The sequence below is a fragment of the Notechis scutatus genome, chromosome 6 (genome assembly GCF_049901735.1).
Source record: "Notechis scutatus isolate UNSWTSFEM ecotype Mainland chromosome 6, rNotScu1.2, whole genome shotgun sequence".
Taxonomy (NCBI): domain Eukaryota; kingdom Metazoa; phylum Chordata; class Lepidosauria; order Squamata; family Elapidae; genus Notechis; species Notechis scutatus.
Genome location: NC_142014.1, coordinates 66,580,480 through 66,604,518, shown reverse-complemented (window position 1 = coordinate 66,604,518; position 24,039 = coordinate 66,580,480). Strand labels below are relative to the sequence as shown.

Sequence of the window (24,039 nt, the reverse complement as noted above, 5' to 3'; positions counted from 1 at the left end):
TCGTGTAATGAATTATGGTTTTCTGCACCAGGGATAAAAGCTGTTCTGTTGGAAGTTAGCTTCAAGGGTCTGTTTTAAAGTAGGCTCTTCAATGTATGGGCAAGTCATTCAGTAATTCACAAGATTAAGCATAAAAAGCTACCATATATTTGGATCTGATGCAGATTTCAATGAATGTTTTATACAGTTAATTACTTTAGACTTCTTCTGTGTCTAGATCAAACTTTAAACTCTCAGAATGAAGCCACCTTCTTGGCTTTGTCATTGGCCCAAACTAAGTAATTATTGATAAATGTTTCTGATATCAGCAGATTGGCTGAACTCTGTATCTCTCCATATTCATATAGCATTTTGTTATCTGCCAGGAATCTTCACTTGAGTGTTTTTCATTTAGGCACTCCAGCTCTCAACCTGTTCAGGGTTCTCCAAGTAGCATAAGGGACGTCAGTTACTTCAGCCATATCCTCCTTTAATGTTATTCCTTGCTTGATGGTCTCCTTCCTCCATCTTTTAGAATAGATTAGAATAGAATAACAGAGTTGGAAGGGACCTTGGAGGTCTTCTAGTTCAACCCCCTGCTTAGGCAGGAAACCCTATACCATTTCAGATAAATGGTTATCCAATCTCTTCTTAAAAACTTCCAGTGTTGGAGCATTTGGTGATGCAGTGGTTAGAGTGCAGTACTGCAGGCTACTTCTGCTGACTACTGGCTACCTGCAATTTGACAGTTCAAATCCCACCAGGCTCAAGGTTGACTCAGCCTTCCATCCTTCTGAGGTGTGTGAAATGAGGACCCAGATTGTTGGGGGCAATATGCTGACCTCTTAGAGAAGGCTGTAAAGCACTAAAGTGGCATATAAGTCTAAGTGCTATTGCTATTTACAACTTCTAAACAAAATTGTTCCACTGATTACTTGTTCTACCTGTCAGGCAATTTCACCTTAGTTCTAGGTTGTTTCTCTCCTTGATTAGTTTCCACCCATTGCTTCTTCTCCTGCCCTCAGGTGCTTTGGTGAATAGCTTGACTCCCTCTTCTTTGTGGCAGCCCCTGAGATATTGGAACACTGCTATCATGTTACCCCTAGTCCTTCTTTTCATCAAACTAGAAGTACTCAATTCCAGCAACCATTCTTCATATGTTTTAGCCTCCAGTCCCCTAATCATCTTTGTTGCTCTTCTCTGCATTCTTTCTAGTCTTTTCAATTCGATTTTGTTCTTGTGTACCTTCAAGAATGTTTGTTCTTGCCATAACACTGTTCTCAGATCTGAGTCGGCAGGCTTAGAGCAACATTGTCCATTGAGAAGATGTCAGAGATCATCCTCTTGCTTAGTTCTCTCATCATCTGCTACTATTTCTCTCCTGATCTTAGGTGGGGTAATGCCAGCGGGAGTTGGCATTACTTTAGACTAAAGCTACCTTTCATAATTTATGAAATGCATGTAACCCATATTTTTTTCAGAGTTTTTAAAATTAGGAATGAGTAATAATTCATTATTATTAGGCTATTTTAGACCAGTTTTTCACAGCATGGCCAAGTTTGAGAAACACTACTTGAGATTCAGCATCCTGAACCTGATGGATATCATCACTCATAGCTTTGGATGCAGGAAGGCTTTGTCATGGATACTGGATTTCTAAATCTTCTCTATTTCTAAATCTTCTCTATTTCTAAAAGGAAATAAAAGTCTCCTTACTGACAATTTTGTATTAAGCCTTTTGCTTTTAAAAACTTCTATCCTGGGGAAATTTTGCAAATCAGGTAACAATGGAGGAGTTGTCCCCATAATTTTGAGTCTCTATTACATTTAAGAAGTTGCTCAACTGCTTGCTATGTATTTCTTGTTCAAGAAATAAAAATGTTTCCAAGTATGATGATAGGAACCTCATTTTTGCAGAATCAGTAACTACCTACTTGAAGTAAATTCTTGGTGGGCAATAACTATCAGAACTTGGCTTCTGCAAATGATTGCTGGTGTGTAGTTGTATAGTTGCTCCGTGATATATGGAATAACTATTCCAAACTCATGAGCTGACATCTATACTTTCTTATCTGCTCCTCTGGCATGGGTTCATCCAGTAATAGCAGGGACTAAGAATCCACCTTAAATTGCTTTGAGTACCTGATGCATCTTCAACCTGTGTTCACAAACCATGGTAAACCACAAATAGTGATTTGAAAACCACAATGGTTAAATCTAAACCAAATGAATGCTTTGTATCTTTGTGTTATCATGCTGTGTTAATGCTAGGCTTAGTTTTTCTGCTAGCAAATTAAGTTAGTATTGTGGGTGTGAAGAGCATCATTGCATGATATTAAAATGGTATTCTATTTCCTAAATCAGGCTGACGGTGTGAGCAGGTCCATGGTTAGGAATGTGGGCCAGGGGTGCAATTCAACCAATATAACAACCGGTTCGGTGAGCGTCTGCTTTGCGCATGCGCTCCATGTTTAAAAAAGCTAATATGTACCTTCAACTGCAGCTGAAGAAAACAGCTGAGGTGCAGCAAACCTCACGAATCAGCTGTGCTCTAACAAAAAGACATAAAGCCCAGGAAAGAGCAGGGCTGGTGGGTGGGGCCACATGCTCATCGGAGTAAACCTGGTTCAGAGCCAGCTGATCGTCAGAACAAGGGGTTCTCCTGAACCAGTCCAAACCGGGAGAATCTCATCCCTGGCATAGCCCAAAGGTCATTTTCGAAGGCCAGCTTTCTCATTTGGGTCAGCAATACCACTGAGTGTTCCAGTGGTCACTTCCTTGCTGTAGAGGTTTAAGCAGATGCTCTGTGAAATCTTAAATCCACCTGCCAGATCTTTAATATCTCTCTATGTCCAAACTGTAGTTACTTAAGGGTAATTTCTAATCATTTCACTGAAATAATAAATTGGATTGATAGAACTCTAGGAAATGGCTGTGGTGGTACCCAATGGTAGGATTCAATTTTTTTTTACTACCGGTTCTGTGGGCGTGGCTTGTGGGTGTGGCTTGTTAGGCGTGGCGTGGTGGGTATGGCAGGGGAAGGATACTGCAAAATCTCCATTCTCTCCCTAACCCGCTAACCTACTTTCCAGCTCCGTTCTCCTGTGCAGGGCAACCAAAGAAGAACCAGCCGATCAGCTGGGACTCGGGAGGCAGAGAAGAGATGGGGGCGGGGCCAGTCAGAGGTGGTATTTGCTGGTACTCCAAACTATTCAAAATTTCCACTACCAGTTCTCCCGAACTGGTCAGAACCTGCTGAATACCACCTCTGGTGGTTCCTGATTACTTTGTAGAGGATGATGTAATGACATTCTTCTTTGAAATGAAAAGAAGTCCGACAGCACCATTTTTGATTTAACATGTTATTTAAAAAAAATAAGCAGCTGCAGTTCATCAAAGGGTATGCTTTTTAATAAAAGGCTTTGGTTTGAAAAGGTACTTCCAGATTTCTTAAGATTAGCACAGTTCTCTTCTACAATGCCGCCTTTGAAACGGTTAGGTTTGGCCCAAGGTAGATCCATATTTTGTACCACCATGCATTACACAGTATATCTAGACTTTCCCCTGTTTTTTTCCCTTTAGGAGTTCTATATTTATGTTGTCAAGAGTGCTGTGGATAGCTAAAAGTGACAAAACCTGAAATTGAAAAAGTTGTTAGCTCCATCAGGATATGCCTTTGCAAAACCCACACTCATTTAAATACATGCTTAAAAAAACAAACCCAAAAACAGCCAGAAAATTTGCTGCACAATGTTGCACTTTGGAGTTGACATAATTCTCCAATAAATCAGTTTCATGCTTAAAGGTGCCTAGAACAATAAACAGTATCATATCATATCAAATCATATCAAATCAGATCTGTTAGACCAGCATAGCAAACAGCATTGTAGCAAACGTTGATCTTGACTCTACCAAAACAAACAAGCAGTGCTAGTGGAAAGATAAAGTCTTTATTTAGCTTTCAATAATACGGTGTTGCACTGAATACATGGGTGGAGATAATAAAGTTGGCTATGACGTTAATTTATTCTAACTGGAACATCTATTACTAGCTCGCCCATTGTTTTTACTCCATTTTGCTATTCTGCAGAGGAACATACAACAATACCTGGCATTTGAGAACCATTTCTCAGTTATTCATCACCCAACGTTACATCACCTTGTTGGTTGATCATCTATTCTAGAATGCACCAGCTGCTTGTATTGAAAGGTAGAAATAGTGAAGTCAAGAAATAGGATGGCTTGTCATATGGATAACTTTCTCCAACTTGGTGGCTGTTAGATATGGGACTGCCAGCATTAGCATGCCTAAACTAACACTGGGAAATCCTCACATTTGGAGGATTAGATTGGAGAAGACTGTGAGGTGACCTTTGATTTGTGAATAGAATAGAATAACAGGAGTTGGGAGGGACCTTGGAGGTCATCTAGTCCAACCCCCTGCTCGAGCAGGAGAGTCTACTCCAAATATTAGCCTACATCTAGGATCGAACTCGCAGCCTCCTGATTGTGAGGCCAGAGCTCCACGACATGTGGAATGGTCATTTATTGCTGTTCGTTTAAATTATTTTATGCATCAAATTTATATAGCTGTCCATCTCACAAATGTTGATTCTAGGGAGTGTACAACAACAAAAGCAACAAAAAACAAAACTTTATAACTAAACCATGGGACAGTAATTTCAAGATCTTACTTAAATACAATATAGCTGTGTTGGCGAACCTATGGCACGCATGCCAGAGGTGGCACACAGAGCCACTTCTGTCGGCACGTGAGAGCTTGCCCGGAAGAGCCCCACTGCACATGCGTGCATGCCGCCGCCCGACAACTGATTGTCGGGTATCTAGCACGCATGTGTGGGTGGGTGGGTGCGGGACCGCGCACATGCACAGAAATATGGGGTGCGTGGGGATTGTGCATGCATGTGCAGATGCATGGCATGTGGAGGGATCGCATGCGCATGCAGTACAGGAGGAGGATCGTGTGTGCATGCACAGGGGGCATGGAGGGGGCCAGCAGGCATTGCCTTCTGGGTGCTGGCACGCGAACGCGAGCACATGACCGGGCATGCAATTATCGGCACGGGAGCCGAAAAGGTTAGCCACCACTGCAATAATAGCCTTTTCACAGGATACCCACAGGGGTGGGATTCTACCAGTTCGCACCTATTCGCTAGAACTGGTTGTTAACATTCTTAGCAGTTTGGAGAACCGGTTGTTAGAAGAAATTACTGGCCTAATCCTGTAAGGAAGGCAGGAAGGAAACATTCTGGTGTTGCTTACAGAAACTGTCTCTCCATTACCCCTTATTACATTCTTGACAGGACTAGACTTCCTGTCTCTGGAATTTCTCTGGAGTTTTTTCCTCTCCTTTGCTGGTACTTTGCTTGTGTGGAGTGACCATTCAAAGTTACAATGGCACTGAAAAAAGTGACATGACCATTTTTCATACTTACGACTGTTGCAGCATCCCCACAGTCATGAGAGGCCAGGCAAGGAGATGTGTGCCTTGATGTGAGTGATGTTGAGTTGGCCACACCCAGCCAGTCACATGGCCACCAAGCCACGCCCATCAACTAAGGCACGCCCACAGAACTGGTTGTTAAAAAATTTGAATCCCACTCCTGGATACCCATGCCTCATTGTCTAAGCCTGACAAAATCAGGTTTTAAGGGATTTCTGGAAAACCAGAAGGCTTAGACATCAATCTCATTGGGGGAATGATATTCCATGGCAGAGGAGGCTCCCCTCCTGGGTCCCATCTATTATTGCAATTTATGTTTTGTCTTCCTGGATGCACGAATTTCTTTAGCGTGCTGTGGTCCTCCTCAGATGAACTTTAAAGCTCCCTGATCCCACCCCTCAGTATCAGATTTCTCAGGATCATGTAAAAATGGTTCGGACTCCTGTTTGATGGTTCAGTTCTGGCTCAAGTAGATTCCATTGTTTGTTCTGGACTAGATAGGACAAGGGACACGGTGGCTCAGTGGCTAAGACGCTGAGCTTGTTGATCAGAAAGGTCAGCAGTTTGGCGGTTCGAATCCCTAGCGTCGCATAATGGAGTGAGCTCCCATTCCTTGTCCCAGCTTCTGCCAACCTAGCAGTTCGAAAGCATTAAAAATGCAAGTAGAAAAATAGGGACCACTTTGGTGGGAAGGTAACAGCGTTCCATACGCCTTTGGCGTTTAGTCAGGCCGGCCACATGACCATGGAGACATCTTCGGACAGTGCTGGCTCTTTGGCTTTGTAACAGATGAGCACCGCCCCCTAGAGCCGGAAACGACTGGCATGTATGTGAAACCTTTACTTTTACCTTAGGACAAGCTAGGCTAGTTAGCTGACCTGAGTTTTCCTTTCACATCATTGCATATTAGTTTTGCACCGTCTTCTTTCCATGTTGCTCTAGTTATGGCTATGTTCAAAAGATACAAAGTTGGGGCTGCTAACTTTGGTTATGGCAAAAAGAAGCTAGATCCAGCCTTCAAAATAAAAGCACTGTGTCATTTCTTATTTCTTTAGACCAAGATAAAGGTCCCTTACACAGAGAGAAATGTGGCTGTATTTATAATATTGGCTTGTGGGTAGTCTAGCTTGTATGAGTCAGGAAGTCTTGTTCCTCGGGGGCTCGAGGCCCTTCCTCGCCACCTTGAAGTCTTTAAAAGGAGTATGATGGTAATCTCCCAATCCTAGTCATCGAACTTTGATAATAGGATGGAACTGAAAATGAGGTCAGATTTTTTTGGTCTTTTTGAAGGGTAAAGCAATGCTAACATGCAAAATAACCACAGCATTCCTGTTCTTACAGGCAGACATAGAGTGGCAGAACTGTGCACAAAATAATGACTAAAACAGTGCAAAATGGAGCAATGGAGTAAATTGCGTGGCTCCCATTAAGTCAAGGAGCCTTCAGTTAAGGAGCTCCTATTAAACTAAAAGAACTTTATTTTCCAGTAAATGTGTTTGGAATCAGATATCCTGTCAAGTTGTTGGGGCAAAAAGTGGAATTTGACTTGGGTAACGACTGTTTTAATGGACACAGCCTCTTCCAATGTAGGCCTTTTTCCCAAACTGCATCCCTTTCCAAGATTAAAGAACTATGAGAGAGAAGACAGCTGTTCCTCCTGGGCTGCTATCCACTGGCAATTTATAAACACATTTGTTAAAAGCGTCCATTTCCCTCCCCCCCCATAAAAAACTTGGGGAACAACGGCATTCGTCTCAGCTGGATAAATAATAACACATTGGTTGTCTTGCTTTGGGTATTATGTTTCTCAGACTCAATGAAGGACTCCTTTGCTGATCCCTAGGCCACTGTGTAATTAGTTTGTCTTGATTATCTTGACAGTTACAGTAAGGCAAATAAAGAGAAAGCCAAAATACACCATGGAACAGTAATAAATTGTATCAGTATGCAAAGAATATTCATGATTTGCAGAATGGCACAAGTTCAAGACCGCTTAAGAGTGATGGGTGACCCTGGCAGCAGCAACACAATCAGAGCCACCACTCGATCGACTCCATCTCCAGTTGGGGTCGAAAACATCCACTAGAGCAGGGGTCTCCAACCGTGGCAACTTTAAGACTTCTAGACTTCAACGCCCAGAATTCCTCAGCCAGCTCTCCCGGCATTCTGGGAGTTGAAGTCCACAAGTCTTAAAGTTGCCAAAGTTGGAGACCTCTGCATTAGAGAACACTGGTTTTGCACATTCTTGCTGTAAAATACCTCTGTGTACTTCAGTAAACTGACTTTAAAAATGGTCCAGATCTTTTATCATTAAGGAGATGTAATCCTAAAGTGGGGGAAAGCAGTGCAAGCATATGGGGAAAAAAATCTGGATTTTTGCCTCTTTTTTTTTGCGGAGTTGGGGTGATGGTGGTGGATTTCAGCTACTTTCCCATTTCTTGTACAAGTTCAATAGAGGGGTAATTGGCAACATACTTCTAGTGCTGGAATCTTTTCAAGTTGCCTTGAAGGTGAAGGAGCAATGAATAGCAAAGGGCTTCTAGAATGCTTCATATTGGCATAGGAATGACTCTTTCCCTAGCTGGAGTGGCCATCTTAGCCCAACCTGGCCACAGCTATCCATCCCTTTTAATTCCTGGAAAATGGTGTTAAGCGTGCCAGAAACAGTTTAAGTGTAATTTTGCCACACAAGTTTCTCAATCCTTAGAATCAGCATGCAGCCTGTTTCTTTCCTCTTTCCCCTAATGTCCCCTCCATCCCAATACATCCCTAATTAGAGATCCAAATTAGAATTAAATCAGAACTCTAAGCCAACTTAGAATATTTTCCATCTGTAACAGACCTCAATTCTAAATAGTGGGTGACAAGCATTATACATTTTTGTATACCTTGGGCCTTTTCAAACTGCTGAGCTGAAATGTATTCTTTTTTTTTTTTTAAAATAAAGTTTTATTTGGGTTTTCACACACAAAATACAAGTAAAACATCTTTTTGGAAAATAGCATGGTCCCGGGTTGAACTTCTTTATACAGACACAAAACTCAATTTCATGCTCCTTTTTGTATTCTGTTCCATATCTTATACTATTTTACATTTTCCATATAGTTTTTCCCCTCTTTTATTTTTCTTAATTTTATTTTGATTATCTCATCTCAATTCAAATCATTATATTTATACTTTTGTCTGTTCTGTTTCAATTTCATATTATCTTTTCTCATTAAACAAATTTTCTCCTGTAGTTACTAATTGGAGTATGACACCTCTATATCTTTTAATTACATCCATTCAACTCTTATTTAAACTTCAATATATACCTTAACTCAGGGGTCCCCAACCGCCGGTCCGCGGACCGGTGCCGGGCAGCGGAACAAGCCTTACCGGGCCGCTGGTTGCTGGGCGCCGCCATCTTTTTGGTAAAAGCGCTTCCGGTGAGCTTTTCCGGGTAGAAAGCTCACCGAAGCGTTCATCATAAAAGATGGCGGCGCATGCTCGCTCGCGTGAGCTTTCCGGTAGAAAGCCATTTCTACCGAAAAAGCTCACGAAAGCGTGCGCCGCATCTTTTGATTGAAACAGCGCTTCCGTGACGCCACCGAAGCGCCTTTTCGCTCATAAAAAGATGGCGGCGCCCAGTTGACCCGGCACGGGCAGCGCGCCCAGCTGATGCCGGAACCGGGCGCGGCGTCGAAAAGGTTGGGGATCCCTGCCTTAACTTTATGACCTTCAATATAATAATACATAATACATAACTTCCAATCGAATTCTGCTTGGCACATTCTTATAATACACACTATATTCTTTAAAAAAAAAAGAAAGATTGTAAATATATGTAATTATAAACCCTCATTCCATTCCAATTCAGTTCTATCATTAATAATCATTAAAAGCATAACATCTTTAACATTTCTTTTCAATTAAATATCATACTTCCTTAAAAACACGTATAATCTCCATAATTAATTTTTCCCTTATTTCTCTTCACATATGTTTTATAAATCATTAAATATACCCTTTGTTACATTTATTTATTGACAAGCATTCCACTGAATTACGATAGCTATTTTATCAGACATTTTAATCATACATTGTTTCATATTTTCTAAAATTATTTCTGCTTCTAATATAACCATACTATCTTATGTACCTTTTCAGAATCCCTTTTTCCATTAAGTTTTCACCCATTATCTCTAAATAGACCCTGTTTCTCTATATTTTGCTTCTGTCCTTTATAACTTCTTTTTCTTTCTTTCTTCCCTCTCATCTTCTCCCTCCCCTTTTTACCACCTTGTCTCTCTACTTCTAATTCTCTGTTCTGCATTTCCCTCTTCTGTTCCTTTCTGATTTTATACTTATTTTTCACTCTATTTTTGGGGGGAGTTGTTTTTCCCAATCTTAAATTTTCCATTCTCTTTCTTCCCTTTCCTTTTTTCCCCCCATCTAAGATTACTTGTTCATTAAAGATGGCTTCTTCTTTGTCGCAATCTTCTTGTTTTGCAGGCATTTCTTGTTGTTTCTCATAATTCCAAATCTCCATTTCTAAAAAACTGAAATACGAGCCAAAAGAACCTCTCCCTTCTTGTGCATCTTCTTTGTACTTTTTAAGTTCCATTTTCAGTTCTTCTAAAAGTGGAGCCATTTTAAACAGTTTTAAACAACCACCCGATTGATTTTAGTCATTCAAAACAATAACCAAGAATCCAGAAATCATCAAGTAATCCAGATAGTCCCGAGTTATATCTTATTTCTTTTTCGACTTTCTCTTCCTGGGGTTTTTGTTGCAATATTTCAGTTAGAATGTATCTTTTGGAAGTCTTGTTGAGATTTTGCTGTAAGTTCTTTTTTAATTCCAGGCAGTCTCCTCCCTTCCAGATCCTGCCCTTTTATTCTTTTTCTCTCCTTTCCTGTTTTCAAAAGCTTTTAATTATCCAGAAATCTTTATTATCCCTTTGACTTTTTATTTTCAGCATTAAATGCCTATTGATGTCAAAGTGGATTTTTTTTCCAATTTCTTGTTTAAATCTCTTAGCTGTCAGTATAGGAAAAGGAGAAAACCAAATCTTTTCCCTTTTCTCTCTCCTTCGCAGCTTAAACATCTTCTTAGGGAACAATGTTATTGTTTTTTAACAGTTTCAATTCCAGGGTACCTTATTTGTTGCTTTTGCTGTTTGACCTGGTCAACCAAAACTTGCTCTTCTTATCTTCCTCCTGCACATTCTTTTCCGGTTGAGTTCTTCTTTGTGGTGGCCATTTCTGACCACCGCTGCAACCGCCTTCGGGAAGGGAGTAATGGCCAGCTGGGGAGTAGAGATGCGGCTCTCCTCAACCCTGCTGGCAGTCTCCCTCCTCTTCACCACCTCTACGGGGTGGCTTAGCCCTGAAACCAGCCGGCTGGGGACGCTCCAGCGGCAAGCATGGATCGAAGCCTCGCAGAGAAGAGATTCCGGTCTGTCGCTGAAGAAGCTCAAACCGGAAGAGCTGAAATGTATTCTTGAACAACCTGGGGACAATCATTATGTGAACTTGGCAGGAAAAGATTGCCAAGCTGTGTTTGTGCCATAGTTTGGTGTGGATGGAAAAATGTCTTTTGAAACCATGGCTATGCCGTTAGACTAATGACACTAATTTTGTTCTAGTATATAAAGTGAGGACATAATTGACACTGTCAGTTTATTAGAGTAATGTAGTCAATAGCAACGGGGGTCAAGCCACAATCTTAGGCCCCATGAAATTTCCCCTGGGTAGAATTGTGTAGAAAAATGACTTTCTTTTGGGCAACTATCACAACGTAGATAGATGTGTGATGGGCACTAGAAGTGGAGAGATATCATTGCTTTGGGTGGTGAAGAAAATTGACTGTGAGAACTAGAATGTGTTGTAAAGACTATATTCATAAAGATATATAGATGAGTGTGTTCTTTGTTGTGCTAAAAAGACAAGCCAATTCCATCCAACAGAAAAAACATATAAGGATCAACATGTCATCTATGGTTAAGCACTGGTATAATCAACATGCCTTAAGTACCAAAGTGGAGAAATGCTGGTCCCCAATTCTCTCCCAAGATGGTTCCCACCAAATCTACACATCTTCTGTGTAAAAACCACATCTGAGGTATTGTAAGGAGTGTGACATCAGAAGATTCATCACTTTGAACATTTCACTATTGGAATAGGAGACCTTAAAATTTACTGTATGAAGGTTTTATATATATATATATATATATAAAAAGGACATAACACTTAATTTTTAAACAAGTTTATAATCTCCTCATGAACTTTATTAATAAAAAAGAAACAACTGAACAAAAAAATGTTTATATTATCAAGGCAAAGTTGAATATATAACACAATTTCTTTTCAATTCATTATCTTGTCAGTAACATGACTCCATCAATTAAACACATATATGTTGAAGGCAGCATATGCACTTGTATTACAGACATCTATTATCTCCCACTGCTAGTCCTTCCAAAAGGAACTCAACATATGTCAGACTATATATGCAAAAGTTGTCTCCTCCTCTATTAAAGTGCAACAAATCACTTTCCAAGTAGACAAAAAAATAAAATCTCATCTTTACTATACCCATCTGCAGTACATAAACATGGGGGAGCCATCCCACAATTTTTCACCCTTCTGACAGCCTACTATACTATCTTTGTGATTAATTTGATAAAACAGAACTTAGTGTTCTAAATTCATCATGAACTAAGTCTGATGAAAATAATCAACTATGTTGGCAGGGATGAATTAACAGCATGCATTTCAAGTTATAGGAGCAACTGCATCTCATTCGCTTGAACTATCCTTAAAATAATAGGTACCAGCCATCAGTAATGTGACTGCTAATATAGGTAAGTCAAGCTTATGAGCTGTTTCTATTTAAGGAGATGCTCAAGACAAATTTAGTTTATTTGGTGAATGCCTGAAAGATGCATTATTTCATCTAAGTCAAAAACAGATGGAAAAAAAAACCTAAAGGCAATTATGAATTAAACTTGGCTCAAACCTTTAAGATGCAGCATTAATAAGAATGTCCCAAGGGTGAAATTACAAACCATCTGCAATAAATTCAGTGTTCTTATTCTGACAGGAAACACTTGATAGTAATTCAGATACATCTCTGCTGAAACACTGGTTATTTCAAATGGAAAAGGTGATAGGTTTTCCCCAAACTAACCAGGTTCAGAATGTTTGAAAGTACATTCATGTTTAAGATATGATTAGCAGCAATAATAAATCTAATTATGCTATGCATATTTATGTTAGCCAAACCCTGGAGCAGTAGTAGAAATCTTCTACCACAGTAACAAGCCCTTTAAGATTATATTTTCAAAGAAACAATTGAACTCTTGGCAGAGGCATTGGAAATATAATTTAAGTTATGTGTCAAAAAATTCAGAGTATGAATGCCAACTTCCATGCATCCCTTCAATTTAAATTTGCACTACTAAAAAAAATAAGAAACTTGAAAAAAAATACAATTGCAGGACTAATTTAATTTTCTCTTGTAAAGGGACTCCATGTATTACCATATGATATAGTGAGGAAATCAAGGGTTAGTGTGAACCCAGTGGTTCCTGTGAAGGCCACACTGGTCTGGTCTTCCTCAAGACTGACAAAAGGCAACTAAAAGGTATCTTGAACCTAAGTCATCTGTTTCCTTAAACCAGAATTTCCCAATCTTGCCAATTTTAAGGACTTTCAACTTCCAGAATTCCCCAACCAGCCATGCTTAAAATGAACAAGATTGGGAACTGCCTAAGACAGAGGTCTCCAAACTTGGCAACACTGGCTGGAGAATGATGGGAGCTGAATTCCACAAGTCTTAAAGTTGTCAAGTTTGGGGACCCCTGGCTTAAGATAACTGTAAAAAGAGGAGTTCACAACTTTGCCGATTCATATTTGAATTCCTTTGGACAATACATTTAGTGTTTATATTTTTAAAGTACAACTTTTCAATTTCTACTCTACCTTTTTTTAAATTTAAAATCAGACAATAGACACACAGTCAGTAACTGCCCCAGCCAGAGGATCACACAGACAGTAAATTGACAAGCAGAGAACAAAACAGAAAAATAAAATTTAAAAAAACAAAAACAAACCCTGAAAGATTTTAAGAATACCAATGATGACAGGGTTACAGCACTCACCACACGCACTGGAAAAAAAAATCAGTATTCTTATGTTTAACGCTTTGACACTAAAAAGTTCGGAAATGCTTTTATTCTCTTGTTTTAAAAAAATGTCGACAGACAGCCATTTTGTTCAGAAGGTAACAGCTTCCTTTATAAATGGAAAAAAAGTAAAAAACGTTTATTACAAAAGCAGCACCGGTTGCACTGATAAAGATTGAGTGTTTGGCAAGAGAAAAGTTTGTCTTGGTAACTTTGGCAGCCCCAAACCACCCACTGCCCAATTTCTCTGCTCTGTCACCTTTTCCAAAGGAGAATATATTCGATATGCAGCAATCTGCTTTCACTTCTATTGCAGAAATAGCACCCCTCGGATTCCAATAATTGTGACAAAAATGTATCCTATTTCCATAAAATCACTCCAGGATTCTATACTATGGTGATCTACTCATATGAGATTAGAAGTTTATTTTATGTTCAGATATAGAAATTTTCCTGACAGAATATATTAGAATTGATAGAAGAAACAGATGTTCAATACTACTGATGAACGTGGATGTCTATATATTCCCAGCCACCTTTAATCCTTCCCCACCACATTAAACAAATGGTATTTGATGATACATCTATTTTGCTGTACTTTTTGTTTCTTTAGCTGTTGCAAGTCTTTGGGAGTTTTCAGATAGTACTTGGCATTCCTACATAAAAACAAAGGCCAAAAGTAGTCATTGTAACAAATCGTTAAAAAAGAAAGGTGTTTTATATTGACCTCTTGTTTTCTTTATAATTGCATAATTCTGAAGCTGAAGTTCCCTTTTCCTATTAAAAAAAATATTTGAAATCTGGCTTTGATGAAATTAAGAGTGAACACCTGGATCATTAAACAATCCAACGAGGATGGCACAAGAAATTACCTTAATCTTTCAAGAAGCTGTTAATATGTTCAAATTCTCTCTGTGCAGCATCTTTGGAAATCACAGAACATATTTTATTAACAGAAAATCAGCTTTTCAGAGCTTGAACGAAAAGGAAAACAATTCTCAAAATAGGCAAGCCTTGTTAGCCAATAAAATCTATTGACATGGCTAATGTAAATAAAATTCATGTAAAACTGAAGTGAGTAACGAGGCACATAAAAAAAGAATGCTTTTCCAGAAAAACTTCTCGGGGTATATTTTCTGGACACAAAAGCTTGGTCTTACTTGTAGCAGACCATAAAGATATCAAAACTGAGGAAAGCTGTGACTGTTCAATGAAATGTCAGATTACCAGACAAAAGTCTGAGCATTTCGTTTTGTCTTGCAATGGAGCCAAAATTATTTAAATCTACAAGATTGTTAACCATCTTCTATTTTATGATAAAAAGGAAATAAGAATATTATGCTCTTCCAGAATTACTCCTAACCTTACCACTTTCAGAGAGATCAGGACTGGAGTGTCCAGGATTCCTAGATGACATGGCCAACCGGAATAGGATGGTTGTTCTACAAACTCATGGCCAACTATTTGTATTTAAGGCCAACAGTTCCTAGAGAAATGAAGAAAGACAGGTCCTCTTTCCAAATGGCCTAAAGATTACCTGCAATATAGATAAGAACTTGTTTGTGCCTTTTTTTCTCAAGTTTTTATTGAAGGCTTAGATCCATCCTTAAAATGCAAGAAAATCCACGGTAAAGGGAAAAGATTTTATACAGGAAGGAAAAGAAGAGCTACACGGGAGCTACAGTCCAGATGTATGAGAAGAATGGCAAGGGTTCAACAGCTGCTATACTAATAAGAGTAATTTAACAACTTTCTCCCCCCTCCCCAGAAAGTGGTGAATGGAATGCAAACAATAGTATTTATCACCATTTCATTGCAGTGGGGCCTTTTAAGTTGTTCTTGGAATATTATATTTTTTGTAACAGATCCTGTTTTGTATTAGTGTAGCCACGTATAGGGGAAGAGTTAAATGCTCAAGAAGCTTTAGCATAAACAGGGAAATAAGTACATGAGAATAGCATAAACTATCTTCTCCATTTTTCAGAAAAATTCCCCCTTCAAACAAAACAAAACAAAAAGCTATCAAGGAGAATCTTAGCTAAGTTTACAAGCAGAAGCAATTTCAACCAGAGATAAGGAAATTCCAGAGCTTTTCCTACAGAGAATGGATTATTTTACGGCAGGGAACAAGGGCAGCTGAAGATCCAACCATATAACTCAATAGGATAAGCACTGGTGGGAAAAGTTAGGCCTGAAGGCTGAGATGGTTTTATAGGCAGCATTAAATTCCTACAGTGAGTAATTACGGATGAAGGAGGAAAATCTGGCAGGAAGCTTTCAAAGCAGCAGGTCATACCAAAATATGCCATTCAAGGAATTAGGGCCAAAGATGTGGCTTTAATATGAGACATGGGTGAATACTATGTATAAGTTGCTGTCTATATGCCTTCCGGTGAAGGCAACTTGCCAATTAAGATCACTCAGGTCTCTTTTATGTTAAAAAGCATTAACTAGAGGCTCTAGTTGCTTTAAAGCTATCATTACAGATCTCTAAAACCATGGAGGTGCTAACTAAGAGCAATATGAACCCTTCATTAGGAAACCCATAGGAAGAAAGGCTGTTTATAATTCAAAACCAAGCTTATTTATGCCCAATCCATTTTCTGAAGCATCTACAAGACAACATGAACACCTAATTTGCCCCACTGCATTCTTTGAAAATTGTATGCATGACATCATGCGAGCTGGCTTCCCAGATCTGAAGATAGGCATGTGCTGGATAGAGATGAGGCAGCAGGGAAAAGGGGACATCAGTGATGAAGAATGAAATATATGGCATCCAGAAAGGAAGAATTTTTTTTTTAAAAAAGTGAGACTATATTGTAGATATTGCATTCTTTGTCAAAGAAGGAGCATATTTATGCTCTAAAGGTTCCTCATGATCCTGAATCCTGAAATAAGGAAATTAGTTTAATGAAGGCAGGAATATAGCAAAACCAAAGTTCCAGTTTTTAAGAATACATTATGCATAGAACTAGTAGCGCCCTTAGTCAAAAGGTGTTTTTATTATTAATATAATAATATACTAATATAATATAATAATATATTATATTAATATAATTCAAATGAATATTCAGATTCTTAATTAGGCTGCGAATTGCAATATGTTAACCTAATACCATGTAGAAAAGCTATTCCGAGCTCTCAATCACCGATGGAGTCTCTGGAACATACCACTGTGGATATGATGGAACTCCCTAAGAACCCAGAAATCAGATAAAATGAGAGAAGTGGGGGAAAAAGGGGGGGGCACAGTTCAACCAAAAATGCAACAATAGTGTTATAGTAAAGTTGACTAAAAATGCCAAGAAAATGAGCTGAAGAAAACAGCCACCAGATTTCATAGCTCATTTTGGTAAACAAAAATGAGGCTCACAATAAGCAGAACAATAAAGAAAACACAGGGACGTATCCTGTGCTTATTTAACACAATGCATCACTAAGAATGGGGGACACTTCCCACCTCTCCTTTAGGATCAATCCTCTGGTAGAGACATAAGCAGCAAACCTAGCTAAATGGATGTTGGCCCATTATAAGACACTATTAGAGGACATTGAATTCCTCACACAGGCCAAAGATGTTCATTACTTGGAAAGCAAAATAAAGGCAAGTGCCTCGTCACACTTTCTAGTCTTGGCAAATTTCAGAGCGGACACATCCCAGAGCCAACGAGAACGGCATATATTCCAATGGAGAAAGGCAGTAAGAAGATGAATGCAGGCATTATCGACTGGAGGAATTACCAGTTTATGTTCATTTGTTTATAAAAAGGTGCACCATGAGTGTTTCCTCCCCCTCCCCTTTTCATATGCTTTATTATTCTCATGACTCCTTGAAGTGGGAGAGCCTGACCTCGTGGCAGGCTGCTCTGGAGAAGCAGTGCTGGCTTCAGTCACGATGATTCCTCAAGTGCATTGACAACTTGCTCCAGGATGTCTGGGCAGTGATCGGCTATCTGCTGGAGAATGGCATTCGCAAACTCTTGTAGCTCTGCGCTGTCCTTCTCGGCCTTTTCCAACTCGTTGTGAAGCTGCAAGGAAAGGAAGAAGAAGGAAAGAAGTTCAGTCCCTACACTCGGGTTCATTACACGGCCAAATCAAGATTCAGTTTTCCCTCTTAAGGGTTGTTAAAAAATAAATAAAAGGGCCCTTCCCATGTTATTTGGAGGCAATCGTATAATCTGAATATATACTGAAATCAACTGCAGCTCCTTGATCCATTAGATCAAGGGTCTTCAAACTTGACAGCTTTAAGACTTGTGAACTTCAACTCCCAGAATTCCTGAGCTAACATGACTGGAGGAGGGATTCTGGGAATTGAAGCCCACAAGTCTTAAAGCTGTCAAGTTTGAAGACCCCTGCATTAGATACAAGTAGTCCTCAATTTGCTACACTTCGCCTAGTTCAAAGTTACAACAGCACTGAAGAAAGTGACTTACGACTGCTTTTCATACTTACGACTGAAGCAGCATCCCTGTTGTCACGTGATCAAAATTCAGACACTTTTCAACTGACTCATACTTATGACGGTTGCAAGTGTCCCGGGGTCATGTGTTCACCCTTTGTGACCTCCTGACAAGCAAAGTCAATGGGGAAGCCAGATTCACTTAACAACCATGTTACTAACTTAGTAACTGCCATGATTCACTTAACAGCTGTGGCAAGAAAGATTGTAAAATGGAGGAAAATTCAATTAACTATTTTACCTAGCAACAAACATCTTGGATTTAATTATGGTTGTAAGTCGAGGAACACCTGAACAAAAATTTGCAAAACATTTTAAAGACCGAACTAGATTAAGAAGTTCGAGCTCCTTTGTATTCTAGTTTTCTGTCTAAAAGGCAACACATTTCCAGATGCTGCCGTGAACTCAGCTCAGCTCCATGCAAGAACCATTTGAAGTTCAGAAATAGTTGTTATTTGCCTGAGATATTTTTTCTAAGTTTAACATTATCAAGTCAAGTTTGACTCTTGATGACTATTTTAATGGATATACCCATGGTGTTTTCTTGGCAAATAGCATCAGTATAACAATAAAAAGGTTTATTGATGCCTTCTTTACTCCTGGTGGTCTTTCAGCCAAGTATCATCTCTCCAATTTCTCCCTAGAATATATATTAGCTATGCTCCAAATTCAAGGAACAACATTCAGACAATTCATTCCCAGGGACAGAAAAATTGTTCTGTTGTCACACATATACCACATGAAACATCACTTTTTATGGCTTAAAAATAATAAACTGGTCCAAAAATCCAGGATGTTTCTCTGGGATATGTATTTTGATGGAATTTGAATGTATATCCATCAAACACAATTTTCTACTACCATCAATTCATGCAGACTTCTGTCCGTTCTCTGAATTTAATTTCTTACATGTTTTTCTTCTTTAAAACCCTAATAGCAAGCTATGACTTTCAGAACTTGAGGTAGAAAGAGATGCATCCGTTAATCTGAATGCTTATCAGGCCTCCAATAAATAAAATTCTTTGGAAACTTAAAATAAATTTATAAATCTTTATTGTAGGGAAATAGAAGTACCATAAAAGAAAATTCTTGAATTCAAAATTGATTTAACTTCTGGTATATTTAAAAACTGTACAAGGTAGCTTCTGCATATTTTCTACTGACGTTAAATATTTTGTTCAAATTTGATACTTGAAACAGTGTTAAGAAATATGAAATATCTGCACACCCAGTTTAAAATATATTTCCACATGTATAATCTTTTTATGGCATTCATAAATATTTCATAGGGGGCATGCATAAGTGCACCAATCATGCCTACCGTCCCTGTCCTATTGTTTCTTTTTATTTTTATTTTTCTATATTGAAAAACTGGCATAGTTAAAGTAAAGCCAAGGAAGATGGAGGGACCACAGTATTTTATGCAAAGACATTTATGATTTTGACCAATTTTAAGTTATGGCTGATGAAAATATGGCATCTTTAGTGAAGGCTCTCAGTGAATGTGGAGTACCAGGAACTAGCAAAAAAGCTGATTATTTAGACACCTTGGCCAAGCTTGATTAAGAGGGATTTGGACTCCTGGAGATACAGAGCCCTGACATACAGATTTCAGATAAATATGGACACATTGAGAAGGAAAGAGGGGTATTGTTTTATTGGGGCCTATTAATGAAAAAATTGGAACACTGGCTCATTACGTTCGCAGCCTTCAATGTCTATGCATTAATGTTCAATATAAGAAAATAAACAAAATGGAACTGAGCTCCTGATATAGAAAGCAAACATGATTTAAAAGGTGTAACAGAGTACTGATTTGGAATAATGTGATTCCTATGTCTTTATCTGTTACATATTTGTATAGGGATTAGAATATGATTATCTATATGCTTAAATGTTCTGCTTTATGTTACTGGCTAACAGATGTTTTGATTTATTCAAGTAACTGAAGAATACAATTATCTAGAGGTCAGGAAGAAGTATTATTTCATGAATTCTGAGGTGGTAGCAGCTGACATTACTTGAGGAAGGGTGGATTTTAATAAGGAACTAACTATGGATATACATTGGGGAATAAACTTTTCTGGCCACAGCCAGCTTTATTTGTAAGAAAAGTGAAAATAGATATGTATCTGAAATTTACTCTATGCAAGAGACTGTGTTCCAAATTCTGGGTTCTTCAGATCTCTCTTTTTCCTTTAGTATTATACATGTGTATGTTCTTATTATTTATATTATCAGGATTTGGACATAGCATTGTGGATTTTTCAGGCAGGGGGGCTGGCTAAAAGAGTTAAAATAGAATATCAGAGAAATTTACACCTGTAGCAAAAGACTACTGATGTATTCTTTGTCAGAAGTTGGAAAAAAAGAGATATATTTTCTGGGTAAATATATTTTAGATGTTTTTTCTGATGAACAGGGTAAGATTTTGTCCTTTTCTTTCTGTTTTTATTATTGCTGTGATAATAATTAATACATTTAAAAATTATATAACTTTTCTAATACCAAATCTACGTTTTTTTCTCCTATTAGTTTAGCAGTAATAGCTACAAAGCATAAAAACCTTCTTCCACCAAAGTATACAAAAGGAATTCTGATAAGGTGACGTTTATGCTGACTAACTGATCATAGCAACTCCTTGGACCAGAATTTCCCAGTTCGGGACTAAATCAAGAATGATACAGAAAAGGATTTAAATTAAGCTACTAAACCGAGTCATGTTGAAGCACAAAGAAAAAAGATATTCGGGATACACACAGTTAATAATAGAAAATCCAGCAGCATTAGGTATATAATATGGTAAAAGAAAGATTCAATATAATCAAGTGCTTGAAAGTCACAAAAGTTGTTTCTAAGTATGCAAATATAATACATGGTTATATATGTATATTCAAATACGCATGCTAGAGAAACAAGCAGTTTTTTAGTTTAATGTATTGGTTAAGGTGCTGGACTAGAACATGGAAGACAGTCGTGGAAAGTTGGGTGACTTTGGGCTACTCCTTCTCTTTCAGCCCAACGCATCCCCGAGGATTGTTGTCCTGGGGAAAGTAGGACAAAGCTTCTGATATGACTTGATATCTTTTCAGAGTATGTATGTTTCTTGCATGCATTTATGTATTTATTTGATTTCCATCCCACCTTTATTTGTACAGCACTATATAATGCTTTCTTCAGCTGCATAAATAAAGGTGGGATAGAAATCAAACAAATACATAAATGCATTGAAAAAACATATATACCCTGAAAAGATATCAAGTCATATCAGAAGCTTTGTTGCAATAAGTAAAAGAAACAAGAATCTGGGGTGAAACAGACTTTCCACATCATTAGTTATCTAGCAGTTATGAGGAGAATGAAGAAATATAACTGAAACATAAAGCTTATATCAGCAAAATAAATGTGCACATGTATTTTTAGGATCCATATCCATTCTTCAAGATCCAAACAAGTGGTTTACTCTTGCAAAATTGTTTTAGCCATACAATAATTTTTCAATGGAAGACTCCAGATTTAATACTTATCTGTCAACCTCTTAATATATATTGTGTTTTATGCTATTCTGAGTTCATGACATATTGCTGAGGTTTCACTTAGATATTTTAACAAAAAACCCTCTTGAAAGCAAGCCTTTTCATATATAGAATAAGAAAAACCCTTTTATACAGATTCAATACAAACACACTGAAGATTCTATTTCAGGTTAATTCAAGGGCAGATTTTCTCATTTATACTTTAAGTACCAGAAATGTTTGGAATCCATTTTATAAAAAAAGGGTATACTTTAGCCTTGTCTGGATATAATGATTAATAGCTGAACAAGTCTCAGGCTTTTAAGCTATCTTACTCTCTATAAACTGCTATTAATTGTAATTAGGGCGGGCCTAGGAAAAATTTAATTGGGTCTTTGGGCATGCCTAGGGCAATGTGACATAGATCAGCTAGGATTTCTTAGAAGTTGTGTAGTAAAGTAATTTTACACTCTGATATAAAATGTCCTCACACATTTTTTTCTGTTTAATAGATATTATTTTATTTAGTCTAATATGGGTTAAACTGACAGTACTGAATTTGGGGGCTTTTCTATCCATTCTGCTAAAAGAAACATGAAATTCTATCATTGAATCCTGCACTGACAATATATTTCTGAATTCCTATTATTTAAGGATAGCAGTACCTCCACCTTGAAGTACCCTTTATACCCTGAAGTAAAAAAATTGGACACTTTCATTTATTTAGAAAATAAAATAAATTCAGACAGAATCAAGGAACTGACACGGCCTGCTCCCAGTTTAAGCACCCCAATAAAAGCATCAGTCTGACCTGCTCCAGAGTCATCTTCTGCAGCTCCTTCTCCCAAGCTGCACGATTCTCATCCAGGTGGTAGGATGTGGGAGGAGTGAGTCCACGGAGAATCAGAGGGTCCCGGTCATGGCATAGGGCTGTCAAATGTCCAATATATAACTTCAACTTGCTACGATTCTGATCAAGGTCTAAAAGAGGCTGAATTACCTAAAACAACAGAAAATAATTCAATCATACCCTGAAACAGAAACAAAGGGAATGTTTAATGAACTTTAATAAAAGAAACTGGAGGAAAGCCAAGAGAAATCACCAACTACTGGGCAAGGGAAGGGTATGTGTGGATCCAGTCTCAGGAGATTTGCAGACACTTTTCTTTAACTAAAAAGTACTTTTAGGAAATTCACATTTCATACAACCCCCCACTCCCTGCCCCAAAACTACTGTATCTTAGAATATCATTTTCAAATGTTTTGAAAAATGCAGGGAGCCACATTTCTTTTTAATCATGAAACGTTAGGCAGTATGAAATGAAATTTCTGACAAATCATCTACAGAACTTCAGCAAAGACCACCAATGGCAAACTTCTGGCTGCCTAAATGTTCACTGCAAGCAGAACTATGGCTGCACCTGCTGCTTGTCAGCAAGCATAAGGTATCTTTCCAACTATACCCTTTAACCCTAATAATGAATGTGGAAGTGTGATAATCTCTCAGTCAACAGAAACAGGTGCTGGTATTACTTTCAACAGTGTCGATGAATACACAATTGTTCTGGCTCCTTTGCTGTGTTTCCAACACTCTGTGAATGGATTAATGGCCATGCAATAGGAGGAGCTGAAAGCTTTAGATTAGTGGTGTCAAAATCCTTTCCCTGGTAGAACCCTGTTTATAGTACAACATTGGGATTAACATTTTAGCGCTGTATTAAAGAGGCAGCATGGAATAACACCACAAGGAACCTAGGTGGAAAATATCAACCGTCTATGGTTACAGAAGAAAAATTAAAATACAAGTGTTTGAATAGGTCTTCACTGATGAAAATGAGGAAAACAAACATGTTTTTGTTGAAAAGATTGAACATACTCTCCCACAGAGTATGTTCTTGTTGAGAGCTAAAATATATCAATATATCAAAAGCACACTACGTATCTGAAAGTGGAACTTTTTGCCTAAATACTTCCTGCGTCTTTCACTTTTGCCTTTGTAGATGGAGAGGAGATTATATTAATAACTAATAGAAGTTGTTTTCAGTTATTATTATCAACTTCTTTATCACTTGTGGGAAGCCTCCTAATTTGATGAATATAGTTTACTTTTGAAATGTGCTGACCCTGCTGGTTTGGAGCCTTGCAGAGCTCTCTGAAGAGTTTGCTTATTTCCCTTGGGACTCATTTGCCTCACCAGTAAGTATGTCTTATCTCTAGACTTCTCCCACATCTAATTTGAGCTGACCACTTATAGCAAGAGCTGCACCACTTCCCACAGCGGCAGAGCTTATCTTGAGAGGATACAAAAGCACCTGCCAAATAGACAGGGCTGATGGACCAGATCTCAGGTCCTTGCACCACCTACATGCCTTCTAGGGCATCTATCAATGAGGGGGTCCTTCCCAAGAGGTAGGAATATTTTTTAACAGGCTTCATTACCTTAAA

The 24,039-nt window shown here is 38.3% G+C and overlaps 1 protein-coding gene across 9 annotated transcripts in view; it reads right to left on the bottom strand.

The window, feature by feature from the left end:
* Positions 1-11,677: 11,677 nt before the first annotated feature.
* Positions 11,678-24,039, bottom strand: part of ERC1 (ELKS/RAB6-interacting/CAST family member 1) — a 146,508-nt gene continuing 134,146 nt past the window's right edge. For 5 of the 9 annotated variants that reach the window (XM_087968589.1, XM_087968591.1, XM_087968593.1 and 2 more), the window contains one exon: positions 22,468-22,594. Coding sequence is in view for 4 of the 9 variants with exons in the window: in XM_087968584.1 (XP_087824710.1) it covers positions 17,508-17,645; positions 22,406-22,594 (327 nt within the window). In the remaining 5 variants the exon portion in view is untranslated. Of the gene's footprint in view, positions 17,646-22,405; positions 22,595-24,039 lie in introns of those variants that run through there. The other 4 variants (XM_087968584.1, XM_087968587.1, XM_087968585.1 and 1 more) reach the window with 1 other exon arrangement.